This window comes from Chrysemys picta, chromosome 10 (genome assembly GCF_011386835.1).
Source record: "Chrysemys picta bellii isolate R12L10 chromosome 10, ASM1138683v2, whole genome shotgun sequence".
NCBI classification, from domain to species: domain Eukaryota; kingdom Metazoa; phylum Chordata; order Testudines; family Emydidae; genus Chrysemys; species Chrysemys picta.
This window is the reverse complement of record NC_088800.1, coordinates 51,776,120-51,801,174: the sequence shown is the minus strand read 5'-3', so window position 1 is coordinate 51,801,174 and position 25,055 is coordinate 51,776,120. Positions and strand designations below refer to the sequence as shown.

Below are 25,055 nucleotides of genomic sequence, written 5' to 3'. Positions count from 1 at the left end.
AATTCACTCCCTGGCTGGAGGTTCCCCCCCTTTCCCTCTCGCTCTTTGGAGGCTCCACAGGCCCTTTGATGTTCTCCCACTGTTTGCCCAGTCGATCAGCTCAGACAGGGTTAGAGTCTGAGGTCAGCGGCTTTTCCATTCCAAACACCCAGACACATCCGTGAGAGAGGAGTGGACTCAGGTTACATGCCTGCCTTCCTCTCCTCTCCTCTCCTCCCCTCGCCTCCCCTCCCCTCCTATCCCATCCCCACGCCACAGACACACACAGGCACACCCCAGACCAGGCTCACAGCCACTCGGTGGGATACTCCACTGCTCCACACGCCCAAGAGGGCTAAAGCCACGCTTCAAGCCTTGGCTATGAACCAAACACCCATTTGAGGCTGGGGTTTAACGAACTCCTTGGGAAACCAGCTGGATGAAGTCTGGGGGGATCTGGGAACCGCATGGATGGATCCCTTCTCCCCTTTCTTTGCATGAATCTCCTCTTCTAACGGTCCCCCTCCCCCAGAGGCACATGCCCTGGGATCTCTCAGAAACCCTTTGCTGGGAGATGACCTTTAAAGGGCCTCGGGGGGCTCTGCAGCCAGCAAGCAGCCCCTGAAGAGGACCGTGCGTCAGGCGTCATCTCCAGAGAGCCCATGTGGAGCTTGTCCTGGGCACAGTAGAGCCAGAGGTCCAGGTTCTGCACGTGCCAGGTTGCTTTTTGGATGTGATTCTTTTTGTGTGTCAGTAGCTGCGCAAGGCGAAGAGCCCTCCTGGCTGGGGAGAGGGAGCCTGGCGTGAATCAATGCCTTCCTGGTGCTTCGGAAGAAGAGGATTAAAGAGGAAAAAAGGGGAGGTCCAGCTCCGGGAGGCAGGTCAGCCCGACCCCATGCTGGCCACACTGCTCCTGTCTCTACTGCCTGTCCTGGCCGAGAGCGCCAGCCTACAGCCAATCCGAATGAGTCATCTGGGAGTGTGCCCCAACCAACTGAACCCCAACCTGTGGGTGGATGCCCAGAGCACCTGCGAACGGGAGTGCCACACTGACCAGGTGAGCTCTGCCTCCCCCCTCCAGGCTCAAACCGTGACCCTGGCACTCGAGGGTCCAGGCCTGGCCAGCGAGGTCACTGATCCTCTGGTGTAAGATGCTGCACAAGCACCCAGGGTTACTAGTCCTGAGTGATTATTCACTACGGCCTCTCTTCCCTCCCCACCCTCTGCATTAGCACATGGGGGAGGGGAGTCAGGTTTGTGCACACCTGTAGTCTTGCAGTGATGTCCTGCCTGAGACCTAGGAGCCAAGGGCCTGTTCTGCAGCCTTACCCATCCCCAGGCTCCTGGGGTGTGAGATTTCAGCCTGTCCAGGCAGATGCCTCTTGCTCAGATCCAGGCAGGTTTTTATTTGCTAGCTGCAGTTCTCAGGGGTGGGGGGGGAGGAATTGTGGCTGCTGGTCAGTTTTCATCCCACTGACTGTTTTGGGATACCGGGCAGGCTGAGCGAGACAGGACGTGTCTCCTTGAAAGGCACAGCCAAAGCCTCCCCCGTGGGGGAGATGCCTTAACAAGGGCCTGACAATGAATCCAGGTCTGGGCCAGAGAAAATAAGTAGCCAGGAGCCACCTGCAGATCAGCCGGGGATTTGGGGGCAATATTCTCAAGGGCCAAAAGGTGTGGGTGTGATTGTGTAGGCAATGCAGCCTGGACCAGCCCAGTGGGGCTTGTCCCCACGCTGTAGACATAAGGGAGGGCCCACAGATGGCCTAGTGGTGTGACTCTCACTCACAGTGCTAGAGCCCCCAGATAAAATCCCCAGGTCAATCTAGATGATCCAGTGGTCTCCTCTGGCCTGGGAGGCTCTAAACTGTATTTGGGCCGGCGTTCATTTTGTGTCATGTGGGTGCCAGTTGCAGACCCTGGAGCACCGTATGCTGTAGGTGATCAATGAGGCTTGCAGTAGAGACACAGTGTGTCCTAGTGGTTAGGGCACTGAACTAAGAGCGCTGGCTTCTATTCCCAGCTCTGCCACTGACCTATAGGGTGACCGTGGGTGAGTCACGTCCCCTTTTTGTGCCTCTGCTTCTTTGCCCACCCTTTCTCTGTCTGGTTGTCTGGTTCAGACCCCCCAGCAGGGCAGACTACCCCCAGATCCTAGCTCCCACATGGGGGCAGCAGGGAGAGGGGCTCAGACCCCCAGGACCGGCAGGGCCCCCAGATCCTGGTGCACATAAGGGGGCCCTGTCTCACCTGCATCAGAGGGAAGGGGGAGCAAGCTGGCATTCCAGCCATGGACCCTGTGCAACAGGCATTGTACCCTCACCGCCAGCTCCAGGGGAACGGTGCAGCGAGCAGCCGACCACGTGCCCCAGCGCCCCGCAGGGGTGACTGGTGCTGGGAGGTGGCGCTGGCTCACGCTGGTTTGCAGAGCAGGGAGGAAATAGCCTCACTAGGCTCTTCCCAGCGGCTCCCTGCAAGACAATAACTTTCAGATGCTGCCAGGTGCCCAGTCCACCCTCCCGAAGATGTAAAGAGGAGGTGTTTCAGGGGGCCACAGCTAGGCCAGGGCTGTATTTTTTTTAGGCCCTCACTCCCCAATCTGTCCCTCCCCAGGGCTGCCCGTACGGTTGCCAGTTGTCTGGTCGAAAAGGGACCCTGGCGGCTCCAGTCAGCACTGCCAACTGGGCTGTTAAAAGTCTGGTCGGTGATTCTGCAGGGCTAAGGCAGGCTAGTGCCTACCTGTCCTGGCACCGCGCTGTGCCCTGGAAGCGGCCAGCAGATCCGGCTCCTAGGTGGGGAGCCCACAGGGCTCTGCACGCTGCCCCTGCCCCAAGTACCAGCTCCACACTCCCATTGGCTGGTTCCCAGCCAATGGGAGTTTGGGGGGGGGAGTGCCCCAGGCCTGTGAGGTTCAACAGACTTTACAGGCGTGTTCCCATTGCTCTCTCCCGCTGGCCCTAGTTATAGCGCCACACAGTAGGCGGGGATAGAATCCTGACTCCTGGGGCACCCCACGACTCATGAATATGCTGAAGCCTGTAGGACTGAGAGCCAGGACTCTAGTCCCAGCTTGGCCATTGGCTCACCATGCCCCCTGGGCAAAGCACCCCCTCACATGTACCTACATTTCCCCCATCTGTAAAATGGGGAGAATGGTCCCATGGAACCACGAGGCTGAGGTCATGAATGTTTGCAATGTGTGCTGAGCTGCATGGAGGGGAGGTGCTAGGAGAGCGCAAAGGAGACAGTTATTATATGGTTAATAATAACTGCCAGACTGGGTTAGACCAATGGTGCATCTAGCCCAGATCCATACCTTCCCACAGTGGCCAGTGCCAGATGCTTCAGAGGGAATGAACAGAACAGGGCAATTATTCAGTGATCCATCCCGTCCTCCACTCCCAGTTTCTGGCAGTCAGAGGCGAGGGACACTCAGAACATGGGGTTGCATTCTTGACCACCTTGGCTAATAGCCATTGCTGGACCTGTCCTTCAGGAACTTATCTAGTTCTTTTTTGAACCCAGTTATAGTTTTGGTCTTTGCAACATCCCCTGGCAAAGAGTTCCACAGGTTGACTTGCATTGTGTGAAGTACTTCCTTAGGTTTGTTTTAAACCTGCTGCCTATTGATTTCATCGTGTGACCCCTAGGTCTTGCATTACGTGAAGGGGTAAATAACACTTCCCTATTCGCGTTCGCCACGCCATTCATGTTTTTATAGACCTCTATCATATCCCCCCTTAGTTGTCTCTTTTCTAAGCTGAACAGTTCCAGTCTTTTTAATCTCCCCTCATATGGAAGCTGCTTCATACCATTATTCACTTTTGTTGCCCTTCTCTGCACCTTGTCCAATTCTAATATATCTTTTTTGAGATGGGGCGACAGGTCTACACACAGTATTCAAGGTGTGGGTGTATTATGGATTTATATAGCAGCATTATATTTTTGTCTCATTATCTATCCCTTTCCTAATGATTCCTCACAGTCTATTTTGACTGCCGCTGCACACTGAGTGGATGTTTTCAGAGAACTGTCCACAATGACTCCAAGACCTTTCTTGAATAGTAACAGCTAATTTAGATCCCATCATTTTGTATGTATAGTTGGGATTATTTTTTTCCAAAATGCATTACTCTGCACTTATCAACATTGAATTTCATCTGCCATTTTGTCACCCAGCCACCCAGTTTTGTGAGATCCCTTTGTAACTCTTTGCAGTCAGCTTTGGACTTAACTGCAAACTTTGCCATCTCACTGTTAACCCCCTTTTCCAGATTATATATGAATATGTTGAACAACACTGGTCCCAGTTCAGATCCTGGGAGGACCCCACTACTTACCTCTCTCCATCGTGAAAACTGATCATTTCTGACTACTCTTTGTTTCCTATCGGTTAACCAGGTACTGATCCATGAGACTGATCCCTCTTATCCCACGATTGATTAATTTGCTTACAAGCCTTTGGTGAAGGAGCTTATCAAAGGCTTTCTGAAAGTCCACATACTTTATATTGACTGGATCACCCTTGTCCATATGCTTGTTGACTCCCTCAAAGAATTCTAATAGATTGGTGAGGCATGATTTCCCTTTACAAAAGCCGTGTTGACTCTTCCCCAGTATGCTGTGTTCATCTATGTGTCTGAGAATTCTGTTCTTTACTATAACATCACCCAATTTGCTTGGTGCTGAAGTTAGGCTTACCGGCCTGAAATTGCCAGAATCGCCTCTGAAGCCTTTTTTAAAACCAGGTGTTGCATTAGTTACCCTCTAGTCATCTGGTACAGAGGCTGATTTAAGTGATAGGTTACATACCATTGTTAATAGTTCTGCAATTTCATATTTTAGTTTTTAGAACTCTTGGGTGAACGCCATTTGGTCCTGCTGACTTACTAGTGTTTCATTTATCCATTCATTTCAAAATCTCCTCTACTAATATCTCAATCTGGGACAGTTCTTCAGATTTGTCACCTAAAAAGAATGGCTCGCCTGTGGGGATCTCCCCCATCTCTTCTGCAGTGAAAACCCATGCAAAAACTTAATTTAGTTTCTCTGCAATGGCCTTGTCTTCCTTGAATGCTCCTTCAGTGCCTTGATCTTCCACTGGCCCTATGAAATGCAAGGCTGAGGGCCTGCGATGTTCCTCTGGGCCTTTCCTTAAGAAGCAGGGATGTTTCCTGCTGAAATTCCATTCCTAAATCCCCCTGCAGTTTCCAACGGATGCAGAATCTTTGTAGCATAGTATTGCTGTGTGCTGTTAAATAGCTGCCAGCGTGCCTCCCCAGAGGTGGCTGCATTCCAGTTGTGGGTGGAAGTGGTTGATAGCTAACGTAAGCGTATAAAAGTGGGGTATTAATGGCAGTGAGGATGCTGGTTTTAAGCCTGCTGCTGATTGCTCTCCTGCAGGACTGTGAAGGCTTTGAGAAGTGCTGCACCAATGTCTGTGGCCTGCGGAGCTGCGTGGCTGCCCGCTATGCCGACGACAGTGTCTCGTCCCTGGAGCTGGCGCAGGAGGCCTCGTGTGAGAGCTTTGTGTGCACCCAGCAGGGCTCAGACTGCGACATCTGGGACGGGCAGCCCATCTGCAAGTGCAAGGACAGGTGTGAGAAGGAGCCCAACTTCACATGCGCCTCAGATGGGCTCACGTACTACAACAAGTGCTACATGGATGCAGAGGCCTGTATCCGGGGCATCAGCCTCAGCGTGGTGCCGTGCAAGTACATCTTCACCTGGCCGAACACCAGCCCAGTGCCGCTGGAGACCACAGCTCACCCCACGCCTGGAGCCGCTGCTGAGGTGCCCATCCCCCCAGCCCTCTACAACAATCCCTTCCACCAGTCGGTCTATGTGGGTGGCACCGTCAGCTTCCATTGCGACGTGAGCGGGCGGCCCCGGCCAGACATCACCTGGGAGAAGCAGAGCGACCACCAAGAGAACTTCATCATGCGGCCTGACCAGATGTATGGCAATGTGGTGGTCACAAATATCGGCCAGCTGGTCATCTACAATGCCCAGCTCGAAGACACCGGCATCTACACCTGCACAGCCAGGAACTCCGCTGGCCTCCTCCGGGCCGACTTCCCCCTCTCCATCATCAAGAGAGAGCCCTCCGGCGTGGAGCCCAGGGCACCCAGCACCCAGCAGGTCTCAGCCACCGAGTGTCTGAAGGAGCCCGACAAGAGGGAATGCGAGGCTCAGCAGGTGCGCTGGCATTTTGACCCCAAGAAGGGGTCATGCGCTACTTTCCGCTACGGCGGCTGTGGTGCCAACCAGAATCACTTTGAGACCTACGAGGCGTGCCGCTTGGCCTGTGTCAGCAGCGCCGTCAACATGTGCACCCTGCCCATGGTGCAGGGGCCCTGCAAGAACTGGGAGGCCCGCTGGGCCTACAACCACCTGATGAAGCAGTGCCACTCCTTCGTCTACGGCGGCTGCGAGGGCAATGACAACAACTTTGAGAGCAAGGAGACCTGTGAGGACGCCTGCCCCTTCCCTAAGACCCTGCAGTGCAAGGCCTGCCGGCTCAAGAGCAAGATGGTGCTGAGCCTGTGCCGCAGTGATTTTGCCATCGTGGGCCGGCTCATGGAGATCATCGAGGACCAGGACTCTGGCATCGCCCGCTTCGCCCTTGAGGACATACTCAAGGACGAGAAGATGGGCCTCAAGTTCTTCAACATCAAGTACCTGGAGGTCACCTTGAGCGACATGGACTGGAGTTGCCCCTGCCCCAACATGACCACAGAGGATGGGCCCCTCATTATCATGGGGGAGGTGCATGACGGCATGGCCGTGCTGGACCCCAACAGCTACGTCCGAGCTGCCAACGACAAGCGCGTGAAGAAGATCTATGAGCTGATTGAGAAGAAAACCTGCGAGCTCCTCAACAGGTTCCAGGACTAGAGGTGCAGCCCAAGGAAGGGGAGAGTCAGGCTAAATCAGGGATTCTCAAAGGGGGAGTTGGGACCCCTCAGGGGGTCACAAGCTGTCAGCCTGCACCCCGAACCCTGCTTTGCATTCAGCATTTATAATGGTGTTAAATATATAAAAAAGTGTTTTTAATTTATAAGGGGGAGGGTGCACTCAGAGGTTTGCTCTGTGAAAGGGGTCACCAGTACAAAAGTGTGAGAGCCACAGGGCTAAATAGACAGTCCCTGCCATCCTCTCTTGAGCCAGTCACAGCTATGAGCCTCCCAGGGGGCAATCCCTGGGGGAGCTGCCTGCTCCCCAAACCCTCCCCCCTTGGGGTCAGAGTCAAGATGCTCCCACAGAACTCCATGGCCACCTCCGCTGCCTGGTATTTCTGCATGTAAAGGGTTGGTTTAATTCCTAGATAGTGGTGGTGACGAGCCTGATTCTATCCAGACCTACCTATGTCTGTCTATCTGTAATTTATCTGTCCACACATCTTGCCCCATGTACCCTTTTGAGGCCAGACTCTACCAATAAAAGTGTGACCCGGAGGGGAGGTGGTTGCTGACTCTCCCATGCTCAGAACAATCACGAGGCACAGTCATCAGAGTCCAGGACGCGTGCTGCAGTTGGACTAGGCTAAATCATCCAATCCCCCCTTGGCTTCTGTGGGGGAAGGCTCAAGGCCAGGGTGGGTGCTAAACTTAGCCCTGCGTGAACTGCCAGGGGGCAGGGATGGGTCTTGCCCTGCTCTCTGCCCTCCTGCTGGGCAGCGGCATGCTACAGAGCGACCAGAGGGAGGCCATGCAGGCTCTGGCTTGTTCCTAGGCAGGGGGCCTCCTCCCTGCCCTGAGGGGGCTGGCAGGGGAGCCCCCTAGTGCTAAAGAAAGCCCCAGGGCTGCAAGTGCAGAAAGCCCTTTGCTGAGGCGCTCCTGCTGCCTGCCCCTCCCCTTGCAACCCTGCCTGAGGGGCCAAAGTAACCTGGAGCTCACCTGGTCTAGTCCGGTGCCTGAAGCTGGAATCTGCCGGCCCCCTGAGCTGGGAGTGCTCACTACAGGCCAGACAGCTGCATCTAGCTCACCCATTGCAAAGGTGCCAGTAGGGGGCACTCAAGCCTATCTACCTAGGTCTGGGGTTGTGCAGGCCCAACATCCCTTGTGTGCATGGTGCCCGGCCGTGTGAGGACACTGAGTCCTGGCTTGGACAGGGAGCGCTTGCTTGCTGCAGTGAGGGAAGGCTGGAAAGTGTCGTCCCCCCCCGGGCCCACTCTACCAGAAACCAGGCCCTGGGAGAAAGGCTCAGGGCTCCCTTGAGCACCAGAGAGAAAGGGATTAAAAATCAACACCACTCCCACCAAACGGTGAGTGTTGGTTGTGCCCACAGCCTGCCACCTGTGGAGCTCTCCAGGAGCCTGGGGAAAGGTGGGGGGAATAGAAAGGAGCCAGCCCCCTCCCCACCAAGGGTGCTGAGATTTTTACAGCATGGGCCAGACCAGACCAGTCCCTGGATGCTATGGCGTGAGTTCCACGAGGCAGCTACTCCAGACCCATGGCACTGCTCCATAGTGTAATTCACTGGGACCTGGCCTTACTGCTGGGAGAGAGGCAGATCACCCCCTTTTCCTGCCTCTCCAAGGGGTGGTGTCCTTACAGAGATCAGGCCCAGGTGGAAGCATTGCTTTGGGCAGAGCTCCAGGCCTACCCCCTTTGGTATAGAGACAGTGACACCATGGGGTGAACATCAGCCGGCCTGGCCGTGGAGAACTGGCAGAACGAGATGGTGGCAAAGGCCCTTTGGTGCAGAGCCATATGCTGGGCACAGGAGGCTTCTGCTGCAAGGTGGGCCAGGTCCAATAACACAACCTTGCGCCTCTGTAGATCATTCCAGGCGTCGATCTCTCAGCACTTTTCCAAGGTCTGTATCATGATTCCCCCTTTACAGGTGAGGAAACTGAGGCATGGGGCAGTGACGTGAGTTGCCCAATTGTCCCTGAGTCCCAGACCAGTGCTCTATGTACTAGGCCTCACTGCCTCCATTAACCCCCACATGTGGCAGGTTCTCTCTAACTATAGGTACAGCAGAGGGCAAATTTCCCCTTCAACAGCACGACTGACCCCTTTGGCAGTTGGGGGGGTGGGGGGAGAGAGCCTCCTTCAGTTCCTGCTGCTGAGACTATTCGGGGCATGGGGCTACTGGCCCTGGGATGGAGCCACACTAGCCAGGAACGCTCAGAGCATGAGGGAGCCTCATTTCAATTACTGCCCTGGGCCAGGCTGGACCCAGCCTCGTGGCAGCAGGCTCCTGAGCCCCATAGCAGCCCCAGCACATCGTGGCCTATGCTCCCAAGCTGGGTTATAAGGCAGCTTTCAGACTCACCCAACAACGCCCCCGCAAGAAGCTGCTGTGAGGGTCCCTATTGCCTCTGCACCACCTCATGCAAGCTGCCCTGCACCAACCCAGGCATGTTCACGCCCATGGCCTATAGACAGAACCTTCTGCATTAGCTGCTCTTCCTCAGCAGCATTATTCCCCCTTCCATGCTGGGGTCCCCTGGAGACAGCACCTCTGAGCAGCTGCTCATGGCCTCCTCCCAGGAGGGTGGCTGGAGCTCCCCTCAGTGCTCACAATCTACCTGCTGCACAAAAGAGCAGGAAACCTACCCTAGGGGGCAAGGGGTGATGCCAGGAGCTGGGGTGAAGCCCTGCCTGCAGCCATCTCCCTCTACTCCCCAACATCACTGCATGCCCAGAAAATCCACATCCCCCTCTTGCCTCCTGGCAGCACCAGCCAATGGTGAAGACTCTCTGCATGACCTCTGAGCAGCCACAGTGCCCCCTCTCTCCCACCCCAGGGACCTTGAGTAAGCCTCGGGTTGGCTGGGGGTCAGGCTGCGTGAGTGAAATGCTTTGCCAGCCCTGGGGGGTGGCTGCAGCTAACCCCCCCCCCCTTGGAAAACAAAGCCCTGTGTTAGACCTGGGCTGCAGAAACACACACTCTAGCCAACCTCATGCAGACATCAGCAAAAGCAACTTCTTTATTGTGCCAAAGGCCACATGATCGAGTGCAGCAGCCTCCTTGGAGGAACTGGTCTTGTCCCCCGCCCCGCTTGAAACCCAAATCAATGCAGTGCCACACTCAAACGCTAGAGGGAGCCCCTGCCCCACACAACCTATAGCAACCATGCAGGACTTTTTTTTTTAAAGTACAGTAGCTAGGGTGAGATTCTCCACAGTGCCCATGTGATTTAGGAGCCAAATTCCCTTCAAGCAGTGATGGGACCTATACCCCTATATCACATAGGCACTTTGGAAAAATCCCACCCCTATATTTTAGTCTCTGTTCACATTATGTCCTTGGCAGCCTAGCCTGGGATTGCTCACAAAGCGGGGGCTCGTGGGGGGAGGGTGGAAGGCATTCACACTGGCCAACGAGCCAGCCTGCAGGTTGTTTCATGCTCCCCTTCCACACACAACTAGGCACGACAGCTCCTAGGGCCAGTCTATCAGGACCGGCGTACCTGAAGGTGAGGCCCCTAAATAAGTTGGTGTGGGGTCAGAGGCTCTTGCACCTGCTCAAGTCAATAGGAGCCGTGGGTGCTCAGCTCCTGAAACTAAGCCACTTAGTAGGTAGCCAAAGGGCACCGCCGATTTTCGAACTCAGGGAACATACAGCTTGAGCAAAGAAAAATAAAGAACTGCAGAGTGTAACTAAAACGAGGCCGAGGCCCATGGGGGCTGTGGAACAGTCACCAAGAGAGATGGTTAGACTGGATCGACTGCAGAGGCTACATCCCAGTGGGAGAGGTGACCCAAGCTGTGTATCCACTTAGGTGGCTTATTCCTCATCCAGTCCCCTCACCCCTTGGGGCATGACAATAGGCTGCTGTAGTTCTGTCAAGACCTGATCAGCTCAGATAGGTAGAAGCAAGCAGCGCAGATGAGCTTGCGATAGAGACCCTGGTTTTGTGGCCTCATCCCTGGAGGCTTTGGGGGGAGGGAGCGTGAGCTACATAGAATACAGCCCCTCCACCACACATTAGCAGCAGCATCCACATAAAGTCAGTCAGTATCAATCCCAGCGGTGCGTCTCCGGCAGGGCGTCTCCACAAAAAGACCCACAGAGCGCTATGGACACTGAAAAGCCGTGGGGTGCAGTTCAGCAGGCAGCTGGCCCCTGGGGTGGGCTCTGCAGGTCACTGCTTGCGGAAAATCAGACACTTGTTGTTCGCGGGCATGTCCACCTAGAGGCACAAAGCCAAAGTTAGAGCTCTGCGGCGGCACCAAGAGGCCTGTTTGCCAGGCAGCCTGGCTCCAACTCGCTGTGTACAAGCACTAGAGCGCCAAAGGCCATCAATGCTTGGGAGGAGGAAATGGGAAGACTCCAGTCCCAGCCTCTCCAGCAGAAGGCGCTGGAGGGAACGCAGAGGGAGCTCGCAGCTACGCCAGCCTCAGCCTCTCCAGCAGGAAGCACTGCAGGGAATGATGTGGGCACATTGGATGCAGGGGGAGCTCACAGTTGCTCTGGCCCTAGCCCTCCTATGATCAAATCACACCAGACCTCTGCTACACCCACAAAAGCACTGGAGAGAGGCCAGCCCCCCATCACCAACCAGATTCTGCTATGGGCAGGGGGAGCACTGCAGGTGGACCTGGTTCATATCATTCCCTTGTGCCCCAGGGCCCAAAAGGGAACGGACTCAGACTTTTGCTGCAGAGAAGGAATGGTGCTTCCCCCACACAGCTATGAAGTGAGGGGCCAGAGAACACAGCTGGCTGTGGGAGGGAACTATCTGCAGACACCAGTGCCAGTGGCGCTCCTACTGTGGTCCTGGGTTCTAATCCTGTCCCAGGAGCCGGGCCTGTTCCCGGTGTTAGAAGTGCCACCTTAGGCCAAGCCGTAAAGCAGGGCCCGGTCTGCCCAGCTCTGGCAGGGGAACCCCAAGGCGTGCTTTGAAGGGTGGACAATCCCACACTCCTAGCAATATCCCCCTGTATGTGGGATCCCAGGCCCCTGTTGGGCTCTCGCTCAGGCCAGTTGGTATATGGGAAGCCAGTGCAGTGCAGCTCTGGGCACCCACCATCCTCTCCAGACACAGCCCGTTGGCCTCGGCCAGCTGCTGCAGCAGAGCCGTGTCCCGAAGGCCCCAGGCCGGGTTTCTGCCAAGGAGAGAGACCAAACATTTGGCAAACATGTCATTCCCACCACATGGGCCCCCACAGTGCTGAGGGCTCTCGGACTCTGGGGTTCAGAGGCAGCCCCTCCCCCACTAAGGGGGCTAGGACAGCGGCAGCCCCGGGGATCCAGACGCCCTCAGGAGATCCTGTCTGGGGTTCTTGCCCAGGACTGGGGTCGCCCCCAGAATGCACCAGCCATGGCATGGCGGCTGGATGAGCACTGGAAGAGTATTGTGGGTAATGTTTTCAGCCCCTCGGTCAATGAGTGGCTGGAGCAGACTCAAAGGCATGAGGACAAAACCAGCCAAGGTGCCGCATGCTGCCTATGATGGGGCAAGGCTGTGCCCTGTGAAATATGGGGGTGCAGTGGGCCCACCCAAGGAAGCAGCCTTCCCTTTGGGGGTGGAGACCCAGCTGCATAACAGACTGTGGATGGGGCAGGGGACTGGCTGGGTCTAAGCTGGTGGAAGGCCAGTCCTCCAACCCTGCCCCACTTCCCAGGCAACTGGGACCTAGATCTTTGCAGATGCCTGCTGAGTCTGGGTCCCCGTCCATGTCAAAGAGCGCCTGCCCTGTGGCCACAGGGCATCTGGGCCGTTAGATCCCTTTGGCCCAGCCCCTCTCCCTCCCAACACCCGAGCCAGGCTCTCCTACCTCTGCCTCAGGCAGCAGTCGAAGTCTACATTGCTCTGCGGGCTGATCTGTCCGTTGATGGCGTAGGGCTGAGGGGACAGGATGTAAAGGGATTCATTACAGAGCCAACTCAAGGCATGCACCAGCGTCCCAGATGCCACAGACTGGGCGCGATTTCCCAATGGGTCAGGCTTGGACCCAGCCCCCACCCCATCCCACCCCACTCCTAAACACCGCAGGGGAGAAATTAGAGAGCTGAGATGGAAACACACCAAGGTCAGCAGACAGACCTGGACCCATGAACCACCCAGGCCAATATGGTCCGGGTGAAGCACTGCCTGCCAGACCACACCCCAGATGTGTACGTAAGGGGGGAGGATGGTGGGGATTTTGCTCACACGAGGGGACAAGCTCCTGAGATGAGGGGATGGAAGCAGAGCGTTCATGTCCTAAGCAGGGGGAATCTTGTGTTCCAACTAGGACGTGTGTGTAAAACCTTGTGGGAGCCATCAAAAGTACAAACCAGAAAGCAGAAACTGTGAGCAGGGCCACCTATGCTGAAGTACCTGGGCCGGAAAGGGAGGCTGTCCAGGGCTCAGCACACACTCAGGGCCAGATTTTCAGAAGTGCTCAGCACCCAGCGTGCCAATCCAGCCCCCAGTGGCTCTAGCTTAACCCCTCACTGGCTGTGCCCAGCTAACAAACAGACTCGCCCCCTGACCCAGACACACAGCACCCATTGCGTTCATTCCACCCGCCCCTTGGGGCTCTAACACCCGCTGACTGCAGGCACACAGAGCGTCCAAGCCCAGCTGGGCTGTGCCCACAGAGGGACCATTGCTTACCCCATAGGTGATCAGAATAGCTTTGGGTTTCAGCAGCTTCCCTGCTCCTTTGAACAAACCCTAGGGAAACAGAAACGCAATAGAGGATGGAGCCCCCAGGTGCAAGAAACTGGGTGCATGCCAAGTGTGCAATGGCCGGGCCTCTCCCAGCGCCCACTGGGGGCAGACGGTGACCACCTTTTCCCTCATTTCCATGGCTGATCGTGTTCCTCCCCAACCTGCCCCTCAGCGTCCCAGCACGTGACTCTGGGCGTGAGCCAGCTCCAGTATTCCTAGTGTGGCACAAGGGGCCCTCTCACCCTTACGAAGCGGATGCTAAACCAAAAAATAAAAATGGCTCCACCTGTCCCGTCTGGTTCCAGCATCGGAGAGAAGGATTCTCAGCTTGTTTGCTGGTACATATTGCGTGCCCCATCACAGCCCATTTGTGAGCATACACAGAGGTTTGTAAGTGATCTGAGACCATGGAGCCACAAGGGGGTGGGGATATCTAGAATCAGTTCAAGCTCATTCGCTCTCATTCTAACATGGGACCCTGCATATACCCTGGGGATGTTGTGAGCAAACATGAGGATTAACCAATGGGAAAGAGTCTAAGATTTGTCCCCCAAGGATGGGCTTGGAGTTAAACGCACAGGACTGGGAGTGAGGACCATAGGCAGGTTACTTCAGATGCCACATAATTCAGTTTCCCCATCTGTCCAAGGGGATAAAAGCACTGCCCTGCCCCCAGGGTTAGTGAGACTGAGCTCATCAATGTCTGTAAAATGCTCTGGGATCTAGGACGGGAATTAGAAGGGATAATATCAGGGAATAAGCATCTATAATCCACTAGATGGCACCACAGCTCTTCAGAATATTGGTTACCCAAGGCTAAGATTCAGGAAAGGCCAGCTGAGATGCCAGGCAGCTAGAGCATGACTATACTCTGTGGGCAGAGACCGTCTGCCCAGCCCAACGGGGTCCAGGGAATTCCCACAGCCCCAGGCAAAGGGTCAGGGAAGGAAGGGCCCTCACCTCAGTGCACCTCATCTCAGAGATGTGCATCATGTTTATGTTGACGATGAGATCCAGCGTGTTGGGCCTCATGCCACCCCATGTCTCCCAGCTCTGGGATGAGTCCAGGAAAATCGGCGGCCTCACGTTCCTGACTCTCAGCGCCGCAATGAACGCAGAGATGCTGCAGGGGGAAAAAGGAGAGCACCTGCTTGATAGGCACGCCAGACCCAAGCACTGCAAAAGTACCGGTTCCCAGCCACAGAACCAGCACACGCCACTCCCACTCCAGGGGGCAACATAACCTAGGACTGCCATCAGCACTATTATAGCAGTGACTGAGCTCCCAGGGCCCCATGTTGCTAATGCTGTACAGACACACTGTAAGAGACAGCCCCATGGAGCTCACCATCTGCATCACTGACTGAGAAGAGAGTCAGCTAGCCCCAGCTGGGATGGTGGGGGTTGGGCCAGGGCAAGCACTGGAGTCAGGGGAACAAAGTTGGGCCAAACCCGAGTGCTTCTGCAAATGCAAATCCCACCCCTAACCTCTGTGTCACTGGGGAAGCAACCCTGCAGCTCAGCAAGGAGTTCTCGGGCAGGGGCTGGAGCTGGTTGGATAACTAGAGACCTTTGCACTCCAGGACTTCTTTCCCCAGCATGGAATTCCCTTCTGCTGTTGATTAGGAAAACAGGCCCCACTTCCCCAGCTGTCCCCTCTCATAGGCGTTGTTATTATGAAGACCAGCCACTCTCTCTCCCTTTGCCATAGAGCCTCCTCCAGGCCCCCAGGTTAAAGCGGCGCTCTCTCCTTCCAGCCTCCCATTCAGGTCACTCTCTTTCATAATCCTGCTCAGAAAGTTTAACCTATTGTTAAATCCAGGGCGGACTGCTGTGGAAATTGCACCCCAGCCCCCTCTCTCCAGCAGCTGCGGGCGGATCACTTCCTCTGTTCTAAAAAGGAGCTTCTAACAGAGTGCCTCACGTTTTGGGTTTCCAATTAGGAGTAAACGAAGGGGCAGATTTCCAGAGACTCTGGGCACCCCAATCTCCTACTGAAGTTAATAATGAAACTGCAGCAGCTCAGCACTTCTGAAAATCACCACCAGACACCACACAACCAAGGCACTCTAAAGGTGGGGTTGAACTCCTTGGTCTCGTTTTGGAGCAGGGACTCTCTCTTACTGTGCAAATGTCCTGCGCCTAGCACAACAGAGTCCTGAGCTTGGTTGGGGCCTTCAGTCACTACAGTAACAGAAAACCTGTTTGTATGTAGAAGGGGGCATCAGACGATGTAGTTAGCAACCTCTCCAGGGTGTTGTGAGGAATACTTAATTTTGCAAAGCAATTTCAAAATGCAAGATGTGCTATAAGTGCTGAAATGCGTCTCTAAAAAGAGCACCCGGGGTCCCTGCATTTGTGGCTCAATGGCCCACACAGCCCATGTCTTCAACCTATGAGTGAAATAACGGTTTTTCTACCTGTCAGCCCTGCACTCTCAGCCTGGGCTCTGAGAGTCAAGCTGAGTCCTTGCTGGTGTGTGGCAGGGCTAGCAGGAGCAGGTTGCTGATTTATAGCAGATGCATCTGATAACAAACAACATATAACAAAAGGTCTCGCCACTGATAAGATGTGAATACAGCTTAAGGGGAGAACCAGGATAGATAAAAATCAATTATTAAAAAAAAAAAATCGGATTTTTTTGATAAAATGCTTTTTGAGGAAAAAACCTAGCTCAGTGGTTTGAGCATTGGTCTGCTAAACCCAGGGTTGTGAGTTCAATCCTTGAGGGGGCCACTTAGGGATCTGGGGCAAAATCAGTACTTGGTCCTGCTAGTGAAGGCAGGGGGCTGGACTTGATGACCTTTCAAGGTCCCTTCCAGTTCTAGGAGATAAATAAATAAATGGAGATATCCTAAGATACATTATAGCTCAAAGATATCTCATCACGGAATAGGGATTATAAATTCTAATTCTATAGTATGAGACAATATATTCATGTAATGTTTAAGAAAAGTTTTGTAAATGAGTTCCAGTAGTTCATGGATTAGGGACCCAATCTTATGGGGTTCCAGGGGCTTCTGTATAGATTATTTAGGTTAATCTTTCTATCTACCCAATGGGACTCAGTGCTCAGTCTAGAAGATACCATCAGAGATGCTTAGTTTTGCAGTTCTCAAACTGTGGATTTGTGTCTCCAGAGATAACACGCTTGTTAACAGCACAAATGTTTTTAAATACGTAATATAGAGAGGTGAGAAATAACAGACCTCAACCCTATTGTCCCTCTGCACATTTGAGTACACAGAGTCAATCCCTTACCTCTCTCTAAAAGTGCAAAGTTTCAAAAAGTTCAATGAATAGAAGATTGTTGGGGGCGGAATAGATCTAGACAAGGAGAAGAAGTCTGGAGATAAATGTGAGAAGGGAGGGACAGGCAGTAGAAACAAAAGTGAAACTGTTTGAGCAGCATATTCCAGAAGTCTTGAGGTCTTTCTGAGTGTAGCCTTCATTGATTTGAGATCTACCATATCATTCTCTCACTAGAAGGGAAAACCAATAATGGTAGCAAGCCGTAAAAGAGACCCAGTTTGGGAATATTTTAATGAAGTTCCTCTACAGGTAAGACAGGTATGCGTGCAAAATGCAAACAATGCAACAAAGAAATGCAAGGCCTGGTTGCCCGAATGAAACAACATCATGAGACCCGTTCCTTCTCAGGAGGAAGCTGCGTTGAAGATGATGAAAGGAACATGTCTGAACATGCAGGATCTTCAGGTTGGTAAACTTTTTTATTTCATACATCTCTCTTAAGGACTGCAGTGCTCATTTGATGCACTCCCTAGCAAAAGACTTCAGTGTTCCAGAAATAAAGGCTAATGCTGTTGAAATTGCAAAATACTTCCATAACAACCACTTTGCAGCAGTTGCTCTGAAAAAAGTGTGAGTAGGGTTACTAAATTTAACAAATAAAAAAAGAGGACCCTCCACGGGGCCCTGGCCCCGCCCATTCCCCACCCCAGCCCCGCCCAACCCTACCCAACTCCGCCCCTTCCCCACCCTAACTCCGCCCCCTCCTCCCTCCCACTCCCAGCCGCACGAAAAGGGCTGCCCGAGCGCTACCGGCTTTGCCGGGCAGCCTCCAGACCCTGCGCCCGCGCCCGGCGCTTCCCCAGCACAGCTGGAGCCCGGGAGGGGAAGCGCCCAGCCGGGGGCGCAGGGTCTGGAAGCTGCCCGGCAAACCGTGAAGCCGGTAGCGCTTGGGCTTCGGGCAGCCCCTATGCCTCCGGACCCTGCGCCCCCGGCCGGGCACTTCCCCTCCCGGGCTCCGGTGGCGCAGGGTCCGGAGGCATGGGGGCTGCCCAAAGCCCGTAGCACTCAGTTCTTAAACTGAGCCAAAGAGTCAGGGGAGGAGCAGAGCCACCACGGCCGGAGGCTCGGCTCCTCCCCTGACTCTTCGGCTCGGTTTAAGAGCCGAGCTGCCCGAGCGCTACCGGCTTCGGACAGCCCCCATGCCTCTGGACCCTGCGCCGCCGGAGCCCGGGAGGGGAAGTGCCCGGCCGGCGGCTGGGGTCCGGAGGCAAGGGGGCTGCCTGAAGCCCATAGCGCTCGGGCAGCTCGGCTCTTAAACAGAGCCGAAGAGTCAGGGGAGGAGCAGAGCAGCCGCGGGAGCGGAAGTGCCCGGCCGGCATTTTCCCGGACATGTTCGGCTTTTTGGCAATTCCCCCCGGACGGGGGTTTGATTGCTGAAAAGCCAGACATGTCCGGGAAAAACTGGACGTATGGTAACCCTAAGTGTGAGGAACCAAGCTAACTTTCCCACAAGACATGCGATGGAACTCAGTAGTGGACTGTTTTGAGCACTATATCAAGAACTGGCCCAATCTGATAACAGTTTGTGAACAAAATCATGAAAAAATAAATGGCACTGTCACAGCCAAAGTTCTCAACATTGGGCTTAAGAGAAATGTTGAACACATGCTGAGTACCCTGAAGCCTGTTTCTGTAGCCTTGAACAAAATGCAGGGAAATAGCTGTTTTATTGCTGACGCTGTTGAAATTTGGAAGGAACTAAGTGAGATCTTAAAAAGAGAAATATGCAATGACAGAGTTAAATTACAAGCATTAAAAAAACGAATGGGACAAGCACTATCTCCAGCTCATTTTCTTGCAAATATTCTCAATACTTGGTACCAGGGTCAAACCTTAACTGCTGAAGAAGAGGAGTTGGCTAAGACATGGATCACCAGCAATCATCCCTCCATAATGCCAACTATAATAAACTTCAGAGCTAAGGGTGAACCATTCAAGAAATATATGTTTGCTGATGATGTTTTAAAGAAAGTCACACCAGTGAACTGGTGGAAGTCACTTAAGCACTTAGATTCAGAGACCGTTGAAGTGATAATCTCACTTTTAAAAGCAGTAGATTCTTCTGCCAGTGTAGAAAGAATATTTTCTTCCCTTGGACTAATTCAGTCCAAACTGAGAAATCGTTTGGGACCTGAAAAGCAGGAAAGTTTGTTTTTCTTTTCCAGATTATGAACAAACAGGAAAATGAAGGTGAAGACGACTGAGTTAGCTGCAGAAGCCAATATCTGAAGTTTCTCATGTTGACCAGACTTACAGTCGATTTAATGTTGGGGTTTTTTTAAAATATTTCATTTAACTATTTTAGTTAAAAACAATTTTAACAAAAACGTACCTGATTTTAAAAAACTTGAATATTTAACTAAATTAAAAAAATCATATGCTTGTTTTATTAAAATATTATATGTTTGCTGTTGAAGAAGAAAAATCCAGAATATATATTGTTGTTGTTTTAGTTAAATAAAACAATTTAACTGTCTGTCTGGTGATGTTTTCCTCCTAATACAGCATGGCAAGAAAATCCTCCAAATATTAATGTTTAACCTGTTGAATTGGAGATATTTATGAAGCCCTTGGGAGGTGAACTATCTGCTTCAATTACCTTTGGTAAATGAAATAACCAAACAATCATTCGTTTTCTGATATAGCTGTAAAACTAATCTGAAAAGTTTTCAAAATAAATCACTTAAAAAAATGTATAGTGTGTACCTTCTAAAAATGAAACCTACATCTATCTCTGAGTTGTGAAGAATGTGTATTAAGGTTATAACAACCAACAAGAATGCACTTTTATGTAGAAATCCATGATTAAATTGAGTCTTCCTGATTAGTGATTTAAATAATGATTTAAATCAAATCCACCCTGGGGAGAACCTTTAAAAAGAAAAGGGAAATAGTCTGAACGAATACAACAGCCTTGCAGCACCATGCTTGGAAAGTTAAGAGTCAGGCCAGCCAGAACAAGGGGGAGAGGCAAATTCTAGAATCAAGAGGCTACTGCTGAAGACACTCCAATCTCAGCTTTTTATGGGGCAAACCTAGAGGCTCTCAAGATGAGCACATCAGTTGTCCTCTGACAGCAGGAGAGGGGTCCTCTTTACAGAAGACATGTACCAAACCGTGAAGAAATGCATAGCCACAGCCAGCGATTTAGCTCATGGAATAGACACTAGGAGCAGGTCAATTTTAGACCATTGCTTGCTACATCACCTTTAAATGGGAACACATCCCAGCTCTCTGCATCAGGGGAGACAGAACAGCCACACAAGGGGCTTGAGTGTCGCAGTCAATCTTATTTGTAGTATGACAGCACCTTGAAGCCCTGATCAAGGTTGAGGGCCCATTGTGCCAGGTGGTGTACACACACCATAGCACCAAAGAGTTTACAGTCTAAATAGAGATGACTGATGGAAGAATGATTCTTGTCCTTATCTTACAGAAGGGGCACAGAGTGATTAAGGGACACCCACCAGGGCCCACGTGGAGCTTGTGGCAAAGCCCGTCTTCCCAAGCCAGTCCTTTAACCCCAAGAGCGTCTTTGTTATAGACCATTCTGGGAGGGTACAGAAAAGCCCAGTGCTTTGTGCCAACAGACAGGAACACATCGGAGCAAGGAGGGGGATTTAAAACAGAAAAGCCAAGGAGCCTGCTGGGCTGGCCATGCCAGTGGGTGGCCACGGGGATGACCTACCTGCCCATCGACATAATGCCCATTTTCCACTCTGTCCCTCCCAACCCCCCTGCTCGGCCAATGAGGTCTGGAGGACTTTGCCTGTTTTATACCCTAAGGTTCTGATTGGCCACCGCCCTGCCCCATCCCCAGTGTCCTCATTTACACCAGATAATTTACACTCACTTTGCATTAAAGCAAATGGTGATTTGAGGCCAGGGACAGCACTTCAGAAAAACTAGAGGTGGGGTGGAGTTGGGCCGGCATACAGAGCATTCAATGTGATTCTGCGATATCCTGCAAAGCTGGGGCCAGGGGTGGAAAGCAGAAGACATAGAGACCTGTGAAAATTGGAGGGGGCAATCCAAGGTCTTGGGGGGAAAGCAGAGGTATCTTCCCTTTGAACATAACAACCCTGCAACAGGTGCAAGGTGATGGTGAATCCGGTCTTCTGTGTCTCTGCCTCTTACTACCAGGCCCGGGAAGGTATGACACAGACCCCCCCGCACTGCAGGTTACAAATACGCAGGAGACCCTAGCCCCGCACTCTCTGACAGCCCATACACGGGCCTTCCAGCCACTGATTCACAGCAACGAGGCCCTGCGCCACAAAAGCCGCGGGGAAGCCAGTCCTGAACGGACTCAGCTCTGTGCTTGGTCTGATGCCAGTAGCAGGGAGACACTGCAGTGTCCCTCTGTTCCCCAAGTGGCAGTTCCGGCACAGGCACTACAACTGCCAAAACCAGTCACCAGGCTGAGACTGTCTAGACAAGAGGGCACAGACCGAAGAGGAGCATGCAAATCTCCCATCGCAACCATGGCAACGGGGAGACTTTGAAGCCTGGTAACTCCAATTCTGACAGACTCGGAATTTCAATCAAGAGCAGGCTGGCTGGAAGTGAGGGGAGAGTTTAAACCAGTATCAAGACATTTAAAATGGCCAAATTCCATGCATAGGCTTCAAGATGTGCACTTTTAAACTGACACCCAGCGCTGCTGAGAGGGAAGGTGAATCAGGCCGGTGTGTTAAGGGTTTCAGAGGAGGTTTGGCAAAAGGGTGAAGAGAAAATTTCCTAAAGTGCATTTTCAAACATAGATTCTTTTCCCTGGATGTAAACAGGAAAGGGATCTGGGGGTCATAGTGGATCACAAGCTAAATATGACTCAACAGTGTAACACTGTTGCACAAAAAGCAAACATAATTCTGGGATGTATTAGCAGGACTGTTGTAAGCAAGATACAAGAAGTAACTCTTACACTCTAATTAGACCTTAATTCATTATTCCCATTTTACAGATGGGGAAACTAAGCCACAGGTGGGTGAAGTGATTTGCCCAAGGTCACCCATGAGACCAGGGGCAGAGTCAGGAACTGAACCCAGATCTCCTAAATCCCAGTCCAGTGCTCTACCTATTAGACCACACTCCTCAAACGATGCAGTGGTAGTAGGTGGTTTCCAACCAGATCTTCATGCAGCCTGGCAGCACATTTTCATCAGACTCCCCACTCCACTGAGCAAGGAGAGCACTCATTAAAAAGTGGAGGGTGCAATGCTCTGGGTAACAAGGTCAAAGCCACCCTAGTGGAGCCTGCTGTTCACCCTAGCCATAGCTGCAATGCAGTGACCCTGGGGGTGGGGGGAATGATGCAATTCTCTGCTTAATACAGTGTAACAAGTTATTGTTTGCAAGTGCACTTTATTACTCTAGTATGGTTATGAAGGTAATAATCATGGGGAAATCAGGGTCCATCTCCCACTAATATGAGAACATTTGGCTTTTTTCATATCCGGTACACTTTACATGACACTTCATCTCATGACACTTCAGAACACCTGTGGGATATCATTAATTAGACCCGCATTTTACAGATGGGAAAATGGGGAAAACAAGATTGATATCAACTTTTTTTTGGTTAAGTGCCCCCAGGTTTTGCATGCCCCCAGGTTTTGCGTGCCCCATGTGAGACACCTGAAAAAACAGGCTGAGGGTTTCTCAGTCCAGGCAGGCAAAAATCAGTGGCAGCTTTTGAAAATCTTAACCCAAGGGACTTGCCTGTCAGTGCAGACCTAGGAGCTCCTGGCTCCCAGATCTGTGTTCTGACCACTAGGCTAAACCTCTCTCAATGTAATTAGTTACATCAGGGGTCGGCAACCTACGGCACGCAAGCCGATTTTGAGTGGCACGCTGCCTGCCCGGTGAGAGGAGGAGGAGGAGGGGCGGATGGACGGAAAGCGGCATGCTGGGGGAAGAAGCAGGGGAGGGGGGAAGCTTGGCTGCCGCAGGACCAAGCTTCTGCCTCCTGCCTCCGCAGGGGAGTCCCGGCCCCCCGCCCCTCTCAGCCTCCCAGCCCACCACTCTCTCCTGCGGGGGCAGGAGGCAAAAGCTTGGTCCTGCGGCAGCCAAGCTTCCCCCCTCTCCCGCTTTTTCCCCCAGCGTGGTGCATTCCGGCCCCTCCTCCTCTCCCTCCCTCTCCCTGCCGGCGATGGCCCTTGCGACGGGGAGGGGGAGCGGAGCGGAGCAGAGCTGAGCACAGCGTGCTCGCTGCTCCGTAGAGCAGACAGAGAGGGGTAGGGACGGGCCTTGGGGAAGGGGGTGGAACAGGGCATATCCCTTCCAGCCCCTGCCATGAGCCGCTCATGACAGGGGGCTGGGAGCACCCCCACGAGCCGAGCACCCCAGCCCTCTGCCCTGCACCCCCCCACACCCAGCCTTCTACCTTGCACCCCCGACACACCCCAGCCCTCTGCCCTGACCTCGAGTCGCCCCCAACACCCAGCCTTCTGCCCTGCACCCCCCACACACCCCAGCCCTCTGCCCTGACCTCGAGTCCCCCCAACACCCAGCCTTCTGCCCTGCACCTCCACACACACCCCAGCCCTCTGCCCTGACCTCGAGTCCCCTCAACACCCAGCCTTCTGCCCTGCACCCCCACAATACCCAGCCCTCTGCCCTGAACCCCCCCACACACCCAGCCTTCTGCCCTGCACCTCCAAACACCCCCAACCCTCTGCCCTTACCTCAAGTCCCCCCAACACCCAACCTTCTGCCCTGCACCTCCACACACACCCCAGACTTAGAGAGAGACCTTCTAAAAAATGTTAACATGTATTACTGGCACGCGAAACCTTAAATTAAAGTGAATAAATGAAGACTCAGCACACCACTTCTGAAAGGTTGCCTACCCCTGAGTTACATTATTGGGATTGATCTGTGAAGACTGTGAATGGGATGGGGATTTTGACTGCAAGCAGCTTGAAATATATTCTATTGTTTTGATTTGGAACTGAAGTCTGAGCAACGCCCAGAAATCTTCCTGACTGGTTTCTGGGGTTGGTGTAGATTCGTTTCCTTATTAAGCACATCCTCGTGAAAGAGATAAGTTAGTCAAAAATGCAAACGGTAAAATAACAATAAAAAACTTTAAATCAGACAAGAAGCCCAGCTCCAATAACCACCTCTACTGCCAAGCAAAGGGACACCTGGAGCAGGAATCTTTATGGATCTGGTTTCTGGATGCAATTAAGCCTGAATCAGACCAGAAATCCACAGGAGTGGAGTCACAAAGTTGTCACATGAGCAACCCCGCCACCAACTCCACAGACCCGCACTGGATGGCAGTGTGACACCCACAACCGGGGCAGGCCCCGTGACACCCACACCTGGCCACCCACACGCCCCCCCCGCTCTCCCCGGGCTCGGAGGCGGCGGGTCCCGCCGGCAGCTCGCCCCCACCTCTCGAGGCACTTGGGGTCCACGTCGGAGGGCTGCCAGAGCAGGTTGGGCAGCGCCCGGGCGCAATGCACCGCGTGCTGCCCCGAGCCCGACGCCACCTCCAGCAGCCGCACCTCGGCCGCGCTGGGGCTCACATAGTCTCGCAGCACCCGCAGGATGGGCTCCTTGTTCCGCTCCGCCGCCGCTGCCACGATCATGCTGCGGGGGGCGGACCCTGGGAGCCGGCGCCGCCGCAGCCCCAGCGCCGGGAAAGCTCGTCTGCTCCACACCGCGGCGGCGGAGCCGGCCGAGGTGCGCAGGGCATGCTGGGAGTTGTAGTCCCGACGAGTGCAGCAGCCCAAGGAAGGTAGCGGCAAGGTCAGAGCAAGACTACAAATCCCAGAATGCATCAGTCCAGGTTCCCTGTCCCGCCCCCCGCCTTAAAGTGACCGCAGCCAATTTCTCATGAGGAGATGATGGGGGTGGGGGGTGTTATAAAATGGTTGGGGGGGGGGGAGAGTTTTAGTGCAAATGGCCTCTAGGGGAGGGACATAATCCTGCCCCTCTCCGGGTCTGCAAGGGGAGCTCCCCAACCCTTCAGCCCTTGCTTGAAAAGACAACCCCACAAAGGAAAAAGGGGATCATTCATGCCCCACAAGGAGCCCCAGGGAGGGGGCAATGTCCCCTGCAGCCTCCCGCACCCTCGTGTTGCTGGTGGCTGGCAACAGGAGTAAAACGGGGGGGGCAGCAGGGGGGACAGGTTAAAGAG

At 53.4% G+C, this 25,055-nt stretch overlaps 2 protein-coding genes across 3 annotated transcripts; one reads left to right on the top strand and one right to left on the bottom strand.

Annotated features, from left to right (window-relative positions):
- The first annotated feature begins 256 nt into the window (after positions 1-256).
- WFIKKN1 (WAP, follistatin/kazal, immunoglobulin, kunitz and netrin domain containing 1) lies at positions 257-7,436 on the top strand. Its single transcript, XM_005295574.4, has 2 exons — positions 257-1,036; positions 5,383-7,436. The coding sequence occupies exons 1-2, from the start codon at positions 791-793 to the stop codon at positions 6,874-6,876; spliced, it is 1,740 nt and encodes a 579-aa protein (XP_005295631.1). The 5' UTR covers positions 257-790; the 3' UTR covers positions 6,877-7,436.
- A 2,457-nt stretch (positions 7,437-9,893) lies between these two features.
- Positions 9,894-24,624, bottom strand: METTL26 (methyltransferase like 26). Of its 2 annotated transcripts, XM_005295575.5 has the most exons (6): positions 24,308-24,624; positions 14,555-14,717; positions 13,538-13,597; positions 12,714-12,781; positions 11,963-12,041; positions 9,894-11,125 (listed from the first exon to the last, which is right to left on the bottom strand). In XM_005295575.5, the coding sequence occupies exons 1-6, from the start codon at positions 24,502-24,504 to the stop codon at positions 11,078-11,080; spliced, it is 615 nt and encodes a 204-aa protein (XP_005295632.1). In that variant the 5' UTR covers positions 24,505-24,624; the 3' UTR covers positions 9,894-11,077. The 2 variants fall into 2 exon arrangements, with proteins under 2 accessions (XP_005295632.1, XP_023967268.1); XM_024111500.3 differs by lacking the exon at positions 11,963-12,041.
- Positions 24,625-25,055: the final 431 nt, after the last annotated feature.